This window comes from Ahaetulla prasina, chromosome 4 (assembly GCF_028640845.1).
Source record: "Ahaetulla prasina isolate Xishuangbanna chromosome 4, ASM2864084v1, whole genome shotgun sequence".
NCBI classification, from domain to species: domain Eukaryota; kingdom Metazoa; phylum Chordata; class Lepidosauria; order Squamata; family Colubridae; genus Ahaetulla; species Ahaetulla prasina.
Genome location: NC_080542.1, coordinates 22,431,975 through 22,453,496, shown reverse-complemented (window position 1 = coordinate 22,453,496; position 21,522 = coordinate 22,431,975). Strand labels below are relative to the sequence as shown.

Sequence of the window (21,522 nt, the reverse complement as noted above, 5' to 3'; positions counted from 1 at the left end):
TAGGACTTCACTAGTGTCCGATCAGCTTCCGAACGGCTAGACCTCCAGGAACTCTCTAGGCGTCTTCTCCGGCGCTTCATCCCTCTCAGCTCCTCGGAGGACATGACTTTGAAACTAGTCCCATAATTAATTAGATAAAAGTGGCCTGTTTGAGAAGATACATTTGCATTTATTAGGGCAGAGAGGAGCACTTACATCAATTGGCCTGCTTTGTGGTGTGGGGTAATGTACATCATAATAATTTACTAAGTTTCTGTCCTGCAAAGCTCCACCCATGTTTCACCCTCCTAATAACTTGTAAGGACCTTGACAGTGAGCAATAATACCTGCTGATCATGTCTTGGATCATTAGCTAATCAGGGTCAGGCCTGGCTCCTACTTGGGTGGGAGATTGCTATGAAATAGCAGTGCTGAAGGTTAGAAGGTTCAAAGAGGATCCAGGATGAAGACAATAACCTCTGGGGCCTCTGGTGGCTCAGCAGACTAAGTCTGTCTGTTATTAACACAGCTGCTTGCAATTACTGCAAGTTCAAGTCCCACTAGGCCCAAGGTTGACTCAGCCTTCCATTCTTTATAAGGTAGGTAAAATGAAGACCCAGATTGTTGGAGGCAATAAAAGTTGACTTTGTATATAATATACAAATGGATGAAGACTATTGTTTAACACATTGTAAGCCGCCCTGAGTCTTCGGAGAAGGGCGGGATATAAATTAAAAAAAACAACAACATCCCACTTCTGAAATGTAGCCAAGAAAAAGTGTGTTACCAGAAGTTGAGCTTGATCCAAAGGTGGTCCCTATTTTTCTACTTGCATTTTTTACGTGCTTTTGAACTACTATGTTGGCAGAAGCTGGGACAAATAACGGGAGCTCACCCCATTATGCGGCACTAGGGATTCGAACTGCTGAACTGCCAACCTTTGATTGACAAGCTCAGTGTCTTAGCCACTGAGCCACCACATCCTATAAAAATTTAACGTTTTCACATTTCCCTTGTAATTTAGTCAACTCTCCTCTCAAGTCAAAAAGAATGAAAATGTTGGTCCTAACCTCCATGCATTTATTTATTTATCACATTTTTACATGATCCATCTTAACTAAGTGACTCTGAGCAGTTTAATAATAAAAATTATTCCTGTAGATTTGAATAGAAAAAGCTCATACAGGCTTAAGTGGCCCCCTCCAAAGGAAGATCTACCTTTTCAGTACACACATGGCAATTGTTTCTGAGATCTGGAATTTTGAAAGTCTCTTATTTACTAATAAATAATAATAACAACCTCCCAGTGCATATGAGACAGGAATGAATAATTCAAGGCAGGTTTCTCTCTCTGTAGGGATATGGACAGGGACGTGGTGGCTCAGTGGCTAAGACCCTGAGCTTGTCGATCGAAAGGTCAGCAGTTCAGCAATTCCAATCCTTAATGCCACGTAACAGAGTGAGCTCCTGTTACTTGTCCCAGCTTCTGCCAACCTAGCAGTTCAAAAAGCATGTAAAAAATGCGAGTAGAAAAATAGGGACCACTTTTGGTGGGAAGGTAACAATGTTCCGTGCACTTTTGGCGTTTAGTCATGCTGGCCACATGGCCACGGAGACGTCTTCGGACAGCGCTGAGTCTTCTGCTTTGAAATGGAGATGAGCACCGCCCCATAGAGTTAGAACAACTAGCACACATGTGCGAGGGGAACCTTTTAATAATAATAATAATAATAATTATTATTATTATTATTATTATTATTATTATTATTATTATTATTATTATTATTATTATTATTATTATTATTTAATTTGTATACCGCCCTTCTCCCGAAGGACTCAGGGCAGTGAACAGGCAAATAAAATAATACAATATATTACAATAAAACACATTTTAAAAAACTTATTCAAAATAGCCTAAATTTAAAATACCATACAAAATATAAAAAATAAACCCCAATAAAATCCATATTTAAAAACCCTATTTAAGCCAGTCCTGCTCAAAAGAATAGATATGTCTTCAGCTCGCGAAAGGTCCGGAGGTCAGGAAGTTGTCAAGTCCTGGGGAAGCTCGTTCCAGAGGGTAGGTGCGCCCACAGAGAAGGCTCTCCTGGGGGTCGCCAGCCTACACTGTTTGGCTGACGGCACCCTGAGAAGACCCTCTATGGGAGCGCATCGCCGGTGGGAGGCATGTGGTAACAGAAGGCGGTCCCGAAGATATCCCGGTCCTATGCCATGGAGCGCTTTAAAGGTGGTAACCAACACCTTGAAGTGCACTCGGAAAACCACAGGTAGCCAGTGCAGCCTGCGCAGGATCGATGTTATATGGGAGCCACGAGTGGCTCCCTCTATCACCCGCGCGGCCGCATTCTGAACCAACTGTAGTCTCCGGGTGCACCTCAAGGGGAGCCCCATGTAGAGAGCATTGCAGTAGTCCAGGCGCGAAGTGACGAGGGCGTGAGTGACCGTGCATAAGGCATCCCGGTCTAGAAAGGGACGCAACTGGCGGACCAGGCGAACCTGGTAAAAAGCTCTCCTGGAGACGGTCGCTAAGTGTTCTTCAAAAGACAACCGTCCATCCAGGAGAACACCCAGATTGCGCACCCTCTCCATCGGGGCCAATGACTCGCCCCCAACAGTCAGCCGCGGTTGCAGCTGACTGTACCGGGATGCCGGCATCCACAGCCACTCAGTCTTGGAGGGGTTGAGTTTGAGCCTGTTTCTCCCCATGTTTCTCCCTTTTACCTTTATAGGTTGTATGTCTTGAGAAGTATCAGCAATTGATACAGGTAGTCCTCGATGTATGACCACAACTGAGCCTCATAATTTTGTTTGTTAAGTGAGATATTTGTTAAGTGAGTTTTGCCCCATTTTACAATCTTTACAACAGTTTTTAAATGAATCTCTGCAGTTGATAAGTTAGTGACATGGTTGTTAAGTGAATCTGGCTCTCCCATTAACTTCTCTTATGAGAAGGGCGTAAAAGGGGATCACACAACCTTGGGACATAGCAACAGTCGTAAGTATGAACCAGTTGCCAACATCTGAATTTTGATCACATGACCATGGGGATGCTACAAAGGCCATAAGTGTGAAAAACTGCCATAAGTCACTTTTTCTCATTGCCATTGTAACTTTGAACAGTCACTAAATGAACTGTTGTAAGTTGAGGACTACCTGTATATCGTCTGAATCAGATATTATGACAAATGTTTAATTATATAGGTCAGTGACCATTGCCATGTCTGCAGGTAGCCCTCCAGAACTGGGGTCTCCAACCCGACCTCTGGTCCAGAAGATAAAAACAAAGTTAAAACTCCAAGGGGGTTGCAACTCCAGTTGTAAAATGATTGTCCACCTAGTTTATTTCCTAAATTTGCAGGTAAAAGTAGATTTCCTGCACAGGTAGTCTTCAATTATAACCGTTTGCTTAGTGACTGTTCAGGGTTATTGAAAAAAGTGACTTTTGACTGTTTTTCACATGAACGTTGCAGCATCCCCATGGTCATACATTCAGAATTCAGATGCTTGGCAACTGACTCATATTTAAGATGGCCACAGTATCCCAGGGTCACATGATCACTTTTTGCATCCTTCTGACAAGCAAAGTCAATGGGGAGGCCAGATTCACTGAACAACCATGTTACTAACTCAACAACTACAGTGATTCACTTAACAACTGTGGCAAGAACGGTGGTGAAATGGGTCAAAACTCATTTAACAAGTTTCTCCCTTAGCAACAAAAATTTTGGTCGTACGTTGATGACTACTTATATATTGTTTCTGAATGCTTAGTGACTGATGCTATCCTGCCCTTTTTAGCTCTTCCGAAGAGATGGAGATTGATGGATTGGATTGCCATCCACTCAGCACGTGACTCTAAGCAGTTTTCATTATTCATTAGTCTCTGTTTTGTTTTTGGTTTTTTTGTCCCATTGTCCAGGTTTGAGCAAGTCTTGGGCCAGGAGCTGCTGACAAACTGCACCCTTCTGCTCTGCCATGGGGCAGTTTCTCCCTTGGACCTGGTCTCCGTCACCACCACATCAGGCGCCCGTGTCTTCTCTATCCTGAGTGTGGCCTGGGGCTTCATTTCAGATGTAGACATCGAAAGTGAGAAGTATCGGCACATGGGCCCAGTTCGGTTCACTTTTGGGACTATGGTTCGCCTAGTTTCCCTCAACACTTACCGGGGTCGACTCTCTTACCTTCCTGCTATTGGTTGTGCAACTCATCGGCCAATTTTGCGCAGTATCACCGTAGCCGCCAATGGGAGCCTTCCCTTCCAACGCCTGCCCCTCCACCGCACAGTCTCCGATATGGGCCTTTGTGAGGAGCGCCAAGCCTTCTGCTATCATGAGATGGAGTCAGCTGAGGAGCCCACTCCCTCACCCAGCTCCCCGCCTTCTTCTTCCAGCTTCCAAGCATCCAACTTCAGTTTTGAAACCCTATCAGAAGTGACGGTAGACAAGGAGTCCCAGCCTACTGATCTACCCAAAGTTCTACCAAACCGGTTGCCTTCTGTCCGGCAAATGCACGGCCCTTTGGATGACTTTCTGGCCCCGCTTGGACAACCGGTGCCCAAGTCCTGGGTGACAGTGGAAGATGATTTTGTGCTGGTGTTGGCCATTTACCAGACTCACTTAGGGGCAGATCTCTTCACCATGCCCAACGCTGGCTTTAATGATGGTCTTATCCATCTTTGCTTCGTCAGGGCAGGCATCTCCCGTGCAACCATGATTCGCCTCTTCTTAGCTATGGAGAAAGGCACTCATTTGGACCATGAGAATCCTTATTTTACGCACCTCCCTGTCCGAGCTTTCCGCATAGAGCCTCTCACTCAAAAGGGAATCATCACCATTGATGGGGAAAGGGTGGAATATGGACCCATTCAGGGACAGATCCATCACGGGATTGCCAACTTAGTTACTGGGATCAACCAGTCTAAGCTGACTACCTTCTGATGGGTTGTGTTAATTCTCTTACAGAGACTTAACAATTCTAATTAGACACGTGTTTTCCTTCTAGCTGTTCTCCAACCACTAGAGGGCAAGCTGCTTAAAGTGACTTAAAATTACCCTTCTAGGCATTTGAGCGCACATATCGGATATCCTAATTAATGCATCTAGAGTGATTTAACCATTGCTTTCCAAGAGATGCAATAATCTGAAGGATGACTTCCTTCTTTCAATTCAACACCTGGACAGGCCACCTCAAGATTTTCCATCACTCAGAAGCTACTGGGCTCCAAGTCTGTTGGTTTGAGTGATGTGGAACACAAATGTAGAACCCTTATATGTATTTTTAATGCCTCAATTTTCCACCTGGGGTTTCCATCATTCCACCCAGCATTTCTTTCTTTCATACTTTTCCAACCCTAAGTTAGCTCTTCCTGTAGGGCTTAGAGGCACCTTGGCAATAGCCTTTCTCACTATTGAAGGTTGGAGACAGAGAGCAGCCATCTATCTGCCCTATATTTTTGCCAGTCCCTTAAAAATCCTGGTTTATTTAAAGCTGTAGGGCCAGGATGGTTGTTTAGCTCAAGAAGTCCCAGAAGAATTGAACACTAAAGCTCCCTCTGTCCTTTAGTCCTTGGAACTGAAATTAGCCTGGTTTTTTCAGCACTTGATTTAAAACACTGGATTTTGCATTTAAGTAAAACTTTAGGTTCCACTGGTGAAACGGAATTCTCCTGTCCCATTTCTCCAAATGGCCAGTCAGTCTCCTTCCTATTCCAAGGTCTTATCCACCTTTTGCTCACATTTTATAAGACCTAGTGGATGGGGACTGAGCAAGGCAGGCTCATTTACTGTAGAGGCCCTGATGGTTGCACTTTTGACATGCACTCTTGATAAGCTACCTATCCTCCGTATAAACTGGAGTTGGGAAACTTAGGTCCCTCCAAATATTGGTGGACTACAAACCCATCCCTAATTGCTGGTCATATGGGCTGGGGCAAATGGACAATATTTGAAGACCACAGTTTCCCCCTGGCTTCCCAGCCTAAATGCAGGTCGGGGAATGCACCTGAAACTGGACGTTGAATGTACCAGATGGCTTGCTAAACACTGTTTGTTGGAGTGTTTTGTTCTCTGTTTTGTTCAGAGAGGTTAATTAAGGCCAATTGTTTTGTCTTCTCTCCTGGTTTATAGGGGGTTGCGCTTGGGTGGTCCTGTTATTCTTCTCTCCATGGATGACCAAAGCCATATAAGGAAAGGAAGAGTACCCTGTTTTCTGAAACCTACAATTGTTGATTTCTAATCAGCTTATGGTATGCTAGAGGGAGCTTGAAGTACTATCTCTCTTTCATATCATGACTTGAAGGTGGCTTCATTTGAGGAATACACTGGATGAATGTAACTGGATTTTTCTTGTGGGAAGAATTGTGCTAAGGTGGCTGCTTTTCCCCTCCCCACCATGTGGGGGCTAACAAGAAATTAAAGGATCCAAAAACTGTAATAGATAAGTGTCTGCATATGAGGCAACGCGTATAATGTGTGTTTTCCCTCTCTCTTTCTCTGTTGTAACTAATTTCAAACCAGGAGATCAAGTTGGTTAACATCTCCCTTGTCCAACTTTTCCCAAGTTCATACAATGATAATTCCTAAAGCAAGTAATTGCTTAAGACTGGATCTTGACTGGCTTCAGGTTCTATGCCAAGTTTAGTAGAAACTGGCTGATCTCAAAAAGCTGAGCAGGAGTGCCTGATTAATACTTTAGTAAGAGGCCACCTTGGAAAGCCAAAACTGTAGGAAAGCTGGAAAAATATCCTGAACCTGGGAGAAAAACAGCAAACTACTTCTATAATGTTTCCAAGAAGACTGCGTGGACATAAATACACCCGGAGTCAACCTTTGTCCTTCATTGATTTGAGCGTGGGTTATTCTGTAAACATTGGGAAAGAGAAATGTGAAGGCATGAGACTTTCTCCTTCTCCTTTTTGGACATCTACCATACAAATTCAGACGTGTCCTATGGCTCTGGCCTTTCTCGGCTCTGTCATCAAGGTCCAAACTGGAAGAAAGCATGTAAGTGAATGAACGGGCAAAAAAGACGACGGAGTAAAGAGAAAGGGCAGTTACGAAAGCACAGAATCTGGCCCATAAAAAGAAGGGGACAAGGCTAGAAGCTGATACCTTGGGATATATTTCATTAACCAAATCATAGAAGCTTAGGCATTTAGGCCTCTCGAGTTCAATCCTTCCATCGTGCAAAAAAAAATATATCTAAATTAAAACATCCCAGATAGGAAGCTATGTACGGTCCAGTTGAAAGTATCTAGCAAAGAATAGCCATCAACTTCCTTACTCTCCCACTACCACCATGGAGTAATCATAGTGTGACTTTGTACTTTCCTCAGTTACAAGCATCCTGATACTGCTGGGTTTATAGCAAGGAGGAGCAGAAAGTAGATTTGGATCCATTGATCAAAGGTAGATTGTGGGAGGGGTGTCTTTGTTAAACATCAGCAGCAGCAGGAGGAGGAACAAAATTACAACTTCCCTTCCTTAATTTTAGGAAGTGCTTGCTGGAAGTGAAGCAAACCTAGCAAAATATGGAGTTTCCGGGTGGGGAGTGACCCATACATGTAGTCCTGGACTTAGGACTGTAAATGACCCCTCAATTTCAGTTGTAATAGTCATAAATTGGATTACCACACGATCACAATCTTTTTTGATGGAGATTGTTAAATGAATGCCATGGTTGTTAAGCAAAGCCGTTATTTGCTATGGCTGGGGGTTTTTGTGGGGGAGGGGGGGTTTGGGGTTTTTTTTGCCCAGAAGCTGGAAATAAAGGCTGGTTTTCAGCAAATATGATATAAATTGTGGTCACATGACTGCAGGATTTTGCAAATGACTAAATGGCTGGTTGTAAGTGCTCATAATACAATCACATGATCTTGGGACGGGGGGGGGGCAGGTGTTAGAACTTGAAATCTGGATCGCAGCTAGCTTCTTCGAACTCTGTTGTAACTTCAAACAGTTGCAAAACTGGTTGGTATACCCCATTTCTGAATGCCATCACAATTTCCTCCTTTTCAAATTGCATTCTAACTGATGCTTTGGTTTTCTGCTAACAGATAAGCTTGGTGCAAGGGGAAAGAAAGGATTAATGCTAGTCTGAATCACTCTCTTTCCTAGACCATGTAGAGAGGTCTTCAAAATACGACCAACAAAAATCTATGACATTGGGAATATGATGGCAGAAGTCACTGCTGTTGGACTCCAGGTGACAAGTTGGAGCATGTCCTTCCCATGGATGAAACCCCTCTTCTCCCCTTTTTAAAGACTATGGTTGTTACTAACCTCATGGGCAGCATATTAAGCCACTCTGCTGCTTGTTGCTCTTTAGCAACTGAAATGATACTTATAAATAATATTGCACAATGCACAAAAGTTCCTTAGCTTGAGCCTGGCTATGAAAACGGGTTGAATAGTTACCGTGAATTATTTGTAAAAACTGCTTTGGGAATAATGGGGCGCTGGTGTTTGGCCCCTTCATCCCCATCCTTTCTTGTTGGAGCTGCTAGCTGAATTGAGTTATACTTCTCCATGAGACTTTATGGGATTCTTGATTTCAGAGAGGGTTGTAGCTCTACCCTTCCAAATGTGGTTGCACCATCACTAGAAAACATTCCCATCAACATGGAGAGATTGAGGATAGATTTGAGGTAGTGTTTCTCGACCTTAGCAGCTTGAAGACATGTGGACTTCTACTTCCTATATTCCCCAGTCAGAAGGGCTGGCTGGAGAATTCTGGGAGTTGAAGTCCGCCCATCTTGAAGTTGGCAAGATTTGAGAAACACTGGTGTGGAACATGGAATCTGCTTCCCCTAAGATATTCTTTGAAAACAGTTTATCCCATTTGGGTGTCCAATGAATGTTCAGGATTTCAATCCTGATTCAGGGCACTGGAAAACAGGTAGGATCAGCTGGTAGCATGAACATGCAGTTTTTCCAGTAGTGTCTTGGAGAAAAGGAGGAGATGTTTTGGTCAAGATATATTGATTGGGCATATCCCTCTTCTCAATTGTCCTGAAGGATAGAGCACTTCCTATACGCATCTTGCTTATCCATGTGGCAAAGCCAGATGAGGGCCAGGGAGCTTTGAAGGATGGGCTACTTTGGGGTTATGGGCCCTGGTAAGTACCTTAAAAATCCATCTCTGCTTCTTCTGCTGCATTAACATGAGTATTCCTGCTCTAATCTCTTCAGGAATATTTTTGGCACTGGTGGCATGGAAGATCATTAAGGGATCTCTTTTTTTTCAGGACCCACCTCATGCGCAAGGAGCAATATTAAGTATTGTCTTTATTCTCTTAAGGGCAGTTAACTATCTTGAGCAGGATACTAGACATGCTCTCTCACAGTCATAATACTAACAGCTTGTTACTTATATATGCACATAGGAGTAATTCTTGGATTGCTTAATTGATTTTGAAGCCAGTAGAATTTTTGAATTCATCTTTTTTCCCCTTTTTCTCACTTTTTCCTCTTTCTGTGTATACTGTATAACTGTGCTTGGGTGCTGATACTTGCCCTCACCTAATGAACATTTCTGTGGAAGTCTAGATAATGTGAGAAAATGCCTTTCTCCTTGCTACTAGCCTTATAAGCCCCCCCTACCTTGGTCCTGGGGCAGGGTAAAAGCCCAGTTCAAAATAAAGATGATAATAGGCAAGGCTGTGTATCTTCATATGGGATTTGCTGTAAATTTTAGCTTCCCAAGAAAACTATTTTTAAGCAAGGTTTTACAGTGAAACACTATTTTCCTCCCTCCCTCCCTCCCTCCCTTCCTTTGTCACTTCCTTCCTCTCCTGTCCATCCATTCCTCTTCCCTCCATGTCTTCCTTCCTCTTCAATAATCCCTTTCTTTCATTTTATATGCCCTTTTTCTTTTTGAGCCCTCTTTCTCTTACTTTCTATCTTTTGTTTTCCCAGCTAAATTTTTTCCCCAGAGACTGGTCCCTTGAAATTGGTGCACAGGCAACATGGAGCGTATTCTTGTTCCTGCCTCTTGGCAGTTTCAGAAGTTTTGGGTAATGGCAAAAATGTGAACCATATTTTTTTTTTAAAAAAATCTGCAATACTTGCAATTGGTAATAGGGTAGGGCACCATCTGAAAGATTATTTATAATTTCTTAATTTATTATTTGATTTAAAGCCTTTACACAGATCAAGGCTTATTTACATTGAACATTTAAACCAGTTTATTACTAGTTGAGCTGCCAAGATCCCTAGCCAGAAGACTCCGATAACTAATTCTGTGAAGGGGCTTCCAGAATCCTTAGCAAGTCTGCCAGTGAATTGTTTTCATCCTGGTAATTTGAAGGACATGTTAATTCATTAAGAAAAACATAGTTACAAAGACTTGAGCGATCCGTTGCTCTACAAGATATAATTTTTTAGCAGCCATGATAAAACAATTATGTAGAAAGAATGATGTTGGTTCCATTCTACTGGAGAGAATTACATCCCGATTATTTCATTGTATTTGACTTGGTAAACTATGCGACTCACACTGTTTTCTGTCTCATCTATTTTATAAGATGTTTGTGAGATTTTTTTTTTAAATGGGAGGGCCATCATATGGGCATGAAAGCCAACTGGGTGACTTTGGGCCAATCACCAGAAGACTGAATTCTAGTCCCACCTTAGGTATGATTTTGGGCCAATCACTATCTCAGTCCAACACACCTCACAGGGTGGTTATTTGGGGGAAAATAGGCAAAAATATTAGGTATGTTTCCTGCCTTGGCTATATTTTTTCTTCTGTTCAATTTTCAGAGATTTTCAGAGATTGCCTGCAAAAAAATCCCTACAGGTTTGGCAAGGTTTTTCAGAAGAGGTTTGCCATTGCTTCCTTCCTAGGGCTGAGTGACTGTGACTGGCCCAAGGTTACCCAGCTGTCTTTGTGGCTAAGGCAGAATTTAAACAATCTCCCAGTTTCTAGTCTGATGTTTTAATCATTGTACCAAACTGGTTTTCTGTATTATTATTATTATTATTTGTCTCCTTTCCCAAATTATCCCAGACTGTCCTACCATTTGGATGGTGTTCATGTTTATCGCACACACCACAGCTTTGGTGTAACCCCAGAGTGATTAGTGTTTCAGTTTTGCTGAAATTAAGCAAAGTTGAAAAATGGGGAAAAGGAGTAAGAGACCTCTTAAAAATAACTTTTCATTCCCACCCCCCATGGAAAAAAAGAGGAAATATGGATTAAATAGAAGACATTGTAAAAAGAATAAAATAGCTGAAATCCAGACTGCTGACTACTGCTAGAATGTTATGATTGCAGAGTATGCTGGGAAATGTAGTTTTTGTGAATAAGTGGTCATAACTGCTTTCAGGTGTCTCAGTAGATGACATTTGAAATTTTGTTTTCTCTTCTTACAATCCCATTGCCATCCCTAGGAAACATTTCCACACCAACAGCGTCATTTCCATTTTGGATGGCTCTATTACATTTGTATGAATTAAAACTTGGCTTGTACCCCTTTGTTTGCAGAGGTTTTATAAATGGTGCAAATGAACACAATCTTCTTATATCTCACCCTTTCGACAGTGGAAAGAGCTTGCTGTTCTGATGCAACTCTGTCTGGTTAGTATAGCCCAAATGACGTTTATTTTTCGCTCATATGACTCCCAATTGGTAAAAGGTCTTTTTCTTTAGGCTCTGGAATGCAATGCACACTGAGATTAGATGACTATAATTTTTGTTTCAGAGACAATCTGAAAACAAAACCTCCACATTGTGGCTGTTTAGTTTGTAGCTCAATTTTAAGTGCTAGTTTTGGCTTACAAATTTTAGCCAACATTCAGACCCCATCAGTTGCAAAGGGTGTTCCTGGGTTTTGTTTTTGTTTTTTCTGCCTGCAATATAAACTCAAGGGCTTGAGGTTCAGCAATCCAAAAGGCCAAGTTGAAAAAACAGTTTTTCAATAATGACCTCACTTCCGCAGAATAAACTTCCAGCTGGGTTTAGCAAGCTCCACTTATTGCATGTTTTTAGTGGAGTGGTTGCTTATTTCTTTATGAGTTGCAATGTTTTTCTAGGTCAGACATTTTTGCCTGTTTTATATTAAGGCTTTGTTGTTTGCATTATCTGGGAAAAAGCCATAGAAGTTTTTCCGGCTCCCAGGTGGCTTGGCCAACTTTTGAAAATGCCAAGAATTGTGTACCAAGCTGCTTTAGAAACAATGAAAGAATGGCATCAATATATCTCCTTCCCTTAGCAAATGCTATTTTTTGTGTTTCTGATCCTTCACTGTAAAACCTTCACTGTAAAATCCGGAATATGGTGCCATCAGGATAGGCACATCTTAATTACAAGGCATAATTCTCTCTTTCCGCAGCATCTTATTTATTTTTCTCCTTGAATACATTTCAGCCTTGACTGTTTGCTCCCCCTGCCTTACTCCGTCTCCTTCCTAGACAGTCATCAACTGTGTAAAGGAGGCTGTTCCAGTCTCAGCCCCCCCCCCATACACCTTCCTTTCTAGCCATGGCACCTTTCCAATCCTCCAGCTATGGGAATCTTGTCCTCTGCACATAACAACTGGAGAAAATGGGAGGGGGGAGTAACTTGGGATGTTTATCCGTCTGAATGTTTTGTAGAGTTTAAACATTTTGTCTCCAGCTGCCCCTGCTGTGTTGCCTGTCAGCTAAATCATGTTTAAAGTGAATATTCTACAACTTGGTAAAGCAACAGCAAAGCAAAAACATCCTATGCAATAAAAGCAATAGCATGAAGCCCTGGTCTTTGTCTTCTTGTGCTGACTGGGAGGTTAGCAGAATAGAGGGACACTTGTTTCGGGTCAGATGACAACATTCTCCGGGGGCTTGGCTAAAAAATAATATAGATAATCCTCAACAACCATTTGTTTAGCAACCAACATTGCAACAGCACTGGAAAAAAAATCAAGAAAAACAACGAAAGGACAAACCTAGAACTAAGGAAAAAAATTCCTGACAAAAACGATTAATTGGTGGGATGACTTGTTTCCAGAAATTGTAAGTGCTCCAACACGGGGGGTTTTTAAGAGGAGACTGGACAACCATTTGTCCGACTAGAAGGCCTCCAAGGCCCCTTCCAACTCTGTTATTCAGTTAAGTGACTTAGAACCAGTGCTCTGACAATTTCTGAAGTCTTTACTCTCCTATCCAGGCCAGCTGGAAGTTCTTCCTAATGTTTAACCTAAATTTGCTTCCTTGTAATCTGAACCTGCTAGCTGAGTCTCCTGTTCCAGGTCCACCATTAGCAAACCATTGTGGCACACATATTATTTTTAAGCCATGGCCACAGTTACTCTGAAATCATAACTGTCTTTCCTAAAGGGCCTTAACCCAAGCACAACACAGGCAACCTGCTCCTTCCTACTATGTTCTTACTAAGTTTCTTCATCTCCTCCCCAGCCCATGAGTGATCCAAGATGAGGCTGCCCTCAACTATTCCAGCTTCATAGCAGCCTGTTCCTTCTGAGTCCATCTCAATCCAGAGGTATCATCCAGTTAAGCGAACTGCATTGGGCATAGTCACACAGGATTATGGAGGGTTTCCAGGTGGCTGCAGTGATTGGGAACAAAGGCAGCAGGCACAAGATTGGCAATGTAGAGAGTCAATTCACGTTGGTAGAGTTTTCTGTCACACCAAGAGTGGGTGGGGTATACTTGAGTGCAGCAGTGGGAAAGATGACAAAAGTGGAGCAGAAGAGCAGGCAAGAGCTGAGGATAGAGTTAAATGCATCATCAGTTTAGAATCCTTACATTGCCACAGCATCACAAAATAGCAACAATGCTTAACAATTGTTGGTAAGAAAGACAAAATAGTCTGGGTAGTGGACTGACAGAACTAGTAGACTGATTTCACACTGTTGTGCAAATAATAATAATAATAATAATAATAATAATAATAATAATAATAATAATAACAACAACAACAACAACAACAACATCTCATTTGCTGTGTCATTTTGTGTAAATAAAATAATAATAATAAAATTATTTTTATAATAAGAGTCAACACAAAAGGAATACATTAGGAAAGTCCGCAAAATATTAAAATCAAAGCTGAATGCTGGAAACATAATCGAAGGCATTAATACATGGGCAGTTCCAGTGATACGCTACTCAGCTGGAATCATCAACTGGACTTTGACTGAACTAGAAAACTTGGACCGGAAAACACGGAAACTTTTGCATATGTACCACGCTTTACATCCACGAAGTGACATCGACAGGTTGTACCTGCCAAGAAAAATCGGGGGCAGACGACTATTGCAAATCCATCAAACTATAGAAGAAGAAAAACAAAGTTTGAATGATTATGTGAACCAAAATACAGAACAATTGTTGCAGGCTGTGAAAACAGAGAACATTATAAAAACAACAGAAACAAAGGCAGAATATAAGGAAAAACAGCTGGATGATAGATTAAATAGATGGAAATCCAAAGCTTTGCATGGACAGCACTTGAAAAACATTGAAGGAAAATGTGATGACAACTTTACATGGGCATGGCTTAAGATGAGAACCATCAAGAAAGAAATGGAAGGTTTAATACTCGCTGCTCAAGAACAAGCACTACAAATTAATGCCATGAAAGCAAAGATACAAAACTCCACCGACAATCCAAACTGCCGACTTTGCAACAACAAAGTCGAAACTGTTTCACATTTAATATCTGAATGCAACAAAATCACACAAACTGATTACAAAGCTAGACACGACAGAGCTGCTAAATTAATCCACTGGTCATTATGTAAAAAATACAACTTGCCTGTATCCAAAAAGTCATGGGAACATAAAGTGGAAAAAGTTATAGAAAATGAGAAGGTGCATTCAGTTTTGGTCGCCATGATGTAAAAAAGATATTGAGACTCTAGAAAGAGTGCAGAGAAGAGCAACAAAGATGATTAGGGGACTGGAGGCTAAAACATATGAAGAACGGTTGCAAGAACTCAGTATGCCTAGTTTAATGAAAAGAAGGACTAGGGGAGACATGATGGCAGTGTTCCAATATCTCAGGGGCTGCCACAAAGAAGAGGGAGTCAAGCTATTCTCCAAAGCACCTGAAGGCAGGACAAGAAGCAATGGGTGGAAACTAATCAAGGAGAGAAGCAACTTAGAACTAAGGAGAAATTTCTTGACAGTTAGGACAATCAATAAGTGGAACAACTTGCCTGCAGAAGTTGTGAATGCTCCAACACTGGAAATTTTAAAGAAAATGTTGGATAGCCATTTGTCTGAAATGGTGTAGGGTTTCCTGCCTGGGCAGGGGATTAGACTAGAAGACCTCCAAGGTCCCTTCCAACTCTATTATTATGTTATGTTATGTTATGTTATGTTATGTTATGTTATGTTATGTTATGTTATGTTATGTTATGTTATGTTATGTTATGTTATGTTATGTTATGTTATGTTATGTTATGTTATGTTATGTTATGTTATGTTATGTTATGTTATGTTATGTTATGTTGTTATGTTATGTTAAGATCTTGTGGGACTTTCGAATACAGACGGATTGTCACTTGGGACACAACACACCAGATATCACAGTTGTGGAAAACCAAAACATACGATTTATTGACATCGCAGTACCAGGAGATGCCAGAGTCGAAGAAAAAGAACTGGAAAAAATCATGAAATATCGTGACCTGGCCATCAAAACTACACAGCTATGGATGAAACATGTAAGAGTGATACCCATTGTCATCAGGGCACTTGGTACAATGTCCAAGAATTTTATAAGATACATTAACAAATTGCAGCTTCCTGCAATAACACCAGCAGAACTGCAAAAAACTGTGTTACTTGGAATATCGTACATCTTAAGAAGGTACTTGGTTGACACCTAGGACGCTGGCAGCAACTCCTATCAACCATTAGCACCAGTCAATGCTATTTGTGATGTATTTTTGAATGTTCAGTTGATGAGTTTCATTTTTAATGAATAAAGTAAATAATAATAATAATGGGATTGCACTACAATTTTTGTATGCTCCATATCTCTAAAGAATGGGAAAGATTTTGTTGGAGGGGGCTATGAAGAGGATTGGAGAGGCACGCAGTATTGTTCCCCTCCCTCTTTTATCAAACATACCCTAAACAGGAGACCTAAAATTGTAATTGTGACTTTGGTCACAAGGTGGCAGCCATGCTATGGATTAATTTTATTTTTTTGGTTTTTTTTTAGCAAATGTTAAAACTGTAAAGAAAAACCAAAGGGATGGGCTGGGGTGGCAGGGGCAGAGATGGAACATAAATATGAATTTACAAATACTGCAAAATGAGCTGCAAAAACTTTGTTGTGGCGTTTCTCCACAGTACCATGATAGGAAAGTTTCCTTCTATCCTTTGGCCTCTTCCAGCTGAGAATTGTCTTGTAAATCAGAGCTACTTAAGGCTCTACTTCTAACCTCTTTTTAGAAATCCATATGTAGTCTTTTCCCTTTCCAAACTCACTTTTCCAAACATGAAGATGAGCCATCATCATTTAATAAAGTAGAATGTTAGCCATATTGGGCTTGAAGTTGGTTTGGTCTTGGTTTCAGGTGGCATTCATGCCAAATATTTTATTTATTTATTTAACTTTATTGACAGTCCGAATTCCAAAGCATTCCGAATCCATTTTACAGATGAACCAAGTTTAAATGCTTTGTGGTTTGCTGTTTTGCTTCCCCTCCCTTTTTTCAAAAGTGGATTTGTACCACTCTCCAGAGGATTATTTACAATCTTGGTCAAAATTTTGTAGGAACGAAGAAAGGAAGGAAGGATAAACCATCAGTTCTATAGCTCCTTTTGGCCACCTGCTAAGTCAATGATGTCAAACCTATGATACATTTGTCATGATATTTTTGATGATGTGCCAATGTTCACCAAAATTTGTCAACAATTATTCTTAAAAGCGTGCCCCGCCCTCACGTGATTTTCAAGGCTGCGGTGTGGAGGCTGTGTGAGAACTGGAGGTGCTCTTGAGGGGCCTGCAGACAGACCTTTTGGAAAATCAAGCAGGAGTCAAGAAGGGCGTTACTTGTTCAGTGCCTCCGGGAGTCTCTGAAAATTGGGCAAGAATGGGGTGTGCTTTACATAGTTTTCAGAGGCTGCTGAAGAGCATTCCCCAAAGCCTCTTCAAGGATAAAGGCCTTGTGCAATCTGGAGCAGCTGTGGATAAGCCACAGGGGGCAGTCAACAGAAAGATCCTAGGGAGTGCTGAGTTATTGGGGCAATTGCACCATTCCCTAAAACTTGGAGGAATTGGGGAACGCTGAAAGGAGGAGCTTTTTGAGTGGCTGTGGCAGCTGTAAGACTGAAGTCAAAGCCTGGGCCTCTACTTTAGGCCCAGTCAAGTGTCACTCACTATTCAGGGTGTTGGGGGGATACAGAACTGGGGGGATAGAGAATTGCTTCTGTTTTGTGTGTGTGTATGAGAGAGAAAGAGAGGGGGAGTGCGGGGAGAGAGATACTAAGAGTCAAATTAGGCGTTTTCTAAATTTGTGTTTAGATGTTTAGACTCTGGCCCAGTTAGTCACACATCATGCTCTGCCTAAAATTCCCCACGCCACTTATGGCACAGTTAACATAGCCAGTGATTGTCCCTTGCTTAAAAGAAATACGTACTATGTGAATGTCTTCATTTCTTTTGACTGTAACTGGGGTTTTCACAACACATTCTAACATTTGACAAGATCCCACCACAAAAGTTATTTGGAGCCTGCTTATTCTTTTCAGATGCTGAATTAATATTATTATTATTACTACTATTTTTATATAGCTACCTTGCTTGACTTTCTAGTTCATGTGGACTAGCCATGCAACTCTCCCACTGCAACAGTGACTCTGAGAAAAAGCAAACAATTCACTTTTATTACAAGGGGATGAGTAATAACAGCAATTGTTTTATCGCTTTCAGGCTTTCTTTGTGGGTGTGTATTCATTAAAGGATTACCTTCTCCTCGGTAATGAAGCAGTCTGTTCTAAAAATATGCATGGACTAGCTGTGAAGTGGGAGGCTTTGACCAAAGTTTGACATACAGCTGTGTATCTCCCAACCATGGAAGTTTTTTTTTAACAGTACCTTGGAGGTCATCTAGTCCAATCCCCTGCTCATGCAGGAGACCTGTAGTAGGGATTCAAACCGCTGAGCTGCCAACCTTTCTGATCGACAAGTTCAATGTCTTAGGCCACTGAGCCACCTAATAATGTTAGGAGTTAGGAGTACTATTGCTATTAGTTAGCCCCCTTTCTAATCTGGAGTCCAGCTACTAGTTTGACTTGAATCCTGTTAGTTACATGGAAGAGTAACCAGCAGGAAATGGGTGTTGCAGGATAGCTCGTGAAGTTAAGGAGTTAGGAGCAAGTCACTGTTGTTGCCAAAAGGATTCATGAAAAGGGTCTTTGAAGTCACCAGGAGACTAGTTTTATTACACCAGTGTAGACACCTGAAGGTTACAAAAGGCCACTGCTGCCTGGAGGGCTGTGCATGTTGAACACATCTACAGGGATCAAGGACTAATTTGAGTCTGACAACAGCAGGTGAGTTGAACTCAAATCTCAGTGCTTAATATTTTATCTAGAAGCACAGAAGCCAGAATTGGGGCAAAATGTTCTTGGTCCTCAAGCTACATGTAATGGTATATAGCAATGACCTTGAGGATGGAGGTGGGGAGGAAGAGATGCTGTCTAAAGAACAATCAGATAAGAGACTGCATAGCCCAGCACTGCATAAAGGGCAGAGGAAAGAACCCAGGAAAAAAAAATCCCTAGCTACTCAGACTGTAAAAAAGACTGCAGGAGGTCTGTAGTGTCAGACTTGCAAGATTCTGTCACATTAAAGTAGAATTAACTCACCTGGTTATATCTCCTGTCTGGGAAAGTTGACATCAATCTTGCAAATCTGAAAATACGATTTTCCCGTCACTTTTACAGCCTGAGAAGAAAATTCCTTTCTTTTTCTCTGCCCATTATGCAGCTGTGGGATTATCTGAATTTTCCTTACACAGATCCCTTCCCCCTCCCTCATCTTCCAAGGTCACTTCTACACAGGTAGTCCTCGACAATTCACTGAAGTTCAAAATAACAATGGCATTGAAAAAAGTGATCTTATGACCACTTTTCACCCTTACGACCTTTGCAGCATTCCCAGGATCATGGGATCAAAATGCAGATGCTTAGCAACTGGTCCATATTTATAATCATTGCTGTGTCCAAAGGTATGGGTGGGTGAGTCAAACTCCTTTTTCTCCAACCTGCCCCCCACCCCCAACCCTCCAGATCTGTCTGGGCAGGGAGAAAAAGCTCCCACCCCAAAGATCTGGAGAAGGAGGAGGACGAGGAGGAGGAGAGGGGTTGGAAAAGAGAATATATACATGGCATTGCAAAGCGGTTCATGGCATAACTTCTCACATTTGTTATGTAAAATTTTGGGGGAAGATTTTCCAGGGGGTTAAACTGGCACCAATCAAGGAGAGAAACAACCTAGAACTAAGGAGAAATTGGAACAATTAATCAGTGCAACGACTTCCCACCAGAAGTTGTTGGTGCTCCGTGACTGGAGGTTTCCAAGAAGAGATTGGACAGCCATTGACCAGGATGATATAAGCTCTCCTCACCTGAGCAAGGGGTTGAATTAGAAGACCTCCAAGGTCCCTTCCAGCTCTGTTATTATGTTCTGTTCTCCAATCCACCAGAGAGTAGGACAAGAAGTGATGGATGGAGACTGATCAAGTCAATGGGGAAGCCACAGTCACTTAACAACCGGGTTACTAACTTATCAACTGCAGTGATTCACTTAACAACTGAGCCAAGAAAGGTCACCAAACGGGGCAAAATTCACTTAACAAAATGTCTCGCTTAACAACAGAAATCTTAGGCTCAATTGAGGTCATAAATCAAGGATTACCTGTATATCATTATATTGTGGGATGTGTCCCAACAGCGTGGGTGTGGGTTTGCAATGGCCTTCTATTCAAGATTTGATCTGATCAACCCTGGCTGGCTTTATTTATGCTTCTGCTATACAACTACATTTCCGTTCATGTCCTCCTACTTGCCGAACAAATACCACAAACTGGGAGAGGTTGGATTTTTCCAGAGATCAGGACATCTCTGTCAAGTCTCAACCAACTGGAAAGATGGTATTAAAGTAGGGTTTCCACCAACCTATAACTTGGTTAAGGAACTTTTGGGCCTTCAGATAATGCTGGATCTCTTATATGTTTTAGCCAGTGTTGCTATATTTTAGGATAATGGGAAGCATTCAGCATTCAGGAGGCTACAACTTTAAGCAGTGGAACTTCTGTGTCTTACATAACACCCTGTATTTGCCTTTATTCCATGCATTTAATGAAATACTACTACATAGCCATTTATCTACAAAGATCAGAATCATGCAAATTGTGATATTGAGGGGTCTTTAGTACTCTGAGTTTGGTTGTTTTCTTGTATATGTTTCATTACCCAAACTAGGTAACATTATCAGCATTGATGATGTTACTTCATTTGGGCAAGGGAACGTCTGCAAGAAAACAACCAAACTCGAAGAGCACCAAAGACCGCTCATTTCAACCCCGAGCTACAAATATTCTCTTTTATTGGGAAGCCATTATGGAAGCCAAGGTTGGACTTTGACTTTGTCACAGCAAAAATAGTAAGAATATTGAACCTTTCGAACTTTGGTGTTGGAGAAGACTCCGGACAGTACCATGAACAATACAAACCGATGGATTACGAAAGAAATCAATCCAGCGTCTTCATTTGAGGCACAAATGACCAGGTTCAAATTATCCTACTTCAGACACATTATGCAAAGATCTCACTCCCTGGAGAAGACTCCAATGCCGAGAAAGAAAGAGAAGATGGTGACCAGCAACAAGATAGATTACTCCAGTTAGAGTAGCGAATGAGAGCTGAGAAAATCTCAATGATCACTAAGAGTCAACAATGACTTGATGGCACGTAATCATTACAGGTAGTCCTCAACTTACAATCATTCACTTAGTTGCAAGTTACAACTGACTGATGGCTGTTTTTCACATGACTGTTGCAGCATTCCCCATGGTCATGTGATCAAAATTCAGACCCTCTGCATCTGGCATGTCACCAGGTTCACTTAACAACCATGTAACTGACTTAACAACTTCAGTGGTTCACTTAACAATTAGAGCAAGAAGGGTTGTTAAATGGGCAAAACTCACTTAACAACTGTCTTGCTTAGCAATGGAAATCTTGGGCTCAGTGGTGGTCATTAAGTCAAAGTCTACCAGTATGTGACATTATATGTTAGTCTTTCAGGTGTCACAAGATGCTCTTATTACAGAAAAGTTGCTTTCCTTGTTCACGTTCTCTCCCATGCATATAAACAATCTCCATCAACCTTTATAGAAAGGGAATTGTAAAATTAAAAAAACAAAAAGGAAAGTGGTTGTTTGATCCAAAGCCAAAAACGGCCCAGCCTGTAAAAATAGAAGCTGATACAGCACAAAGGAACTATCATGTGTGTATGTCTGCATTACATCTACAGACAGGTATGTGAACAGAGACAGAAAAT

The 21,522-nt window shown here is 41.5% G+C and overlaps 1 protein-coding gene across 2 annotated transcripts in view; it reads left to right on the top strand.

Annotated features, from left to right (window-relative positions):
- SPHK2 (sphingosine kinase 2) overlaps positions 1-7,643 on the top strand; it is a 46,085-nt gene extending 38,442 nt beyond the window's left edge. For both annotated transcript variants that reach the window (XM_058180708.1, XM_058180707.1), the window contains one exon: positions 3,920-7,643. In XM_058180708.1, coding sequence (XP_058036691.1) covers positions 3,920-4,937 — 1,018 coding nt within the window. In that variant the 3' untranslated portion in view covers positions 4,938-7,643. The remainder of the gene's footprint in view (positions 1-3,919) is intronic.
- Positions 7,644-21,522: the final 13,879 nt, after the last annotated feature.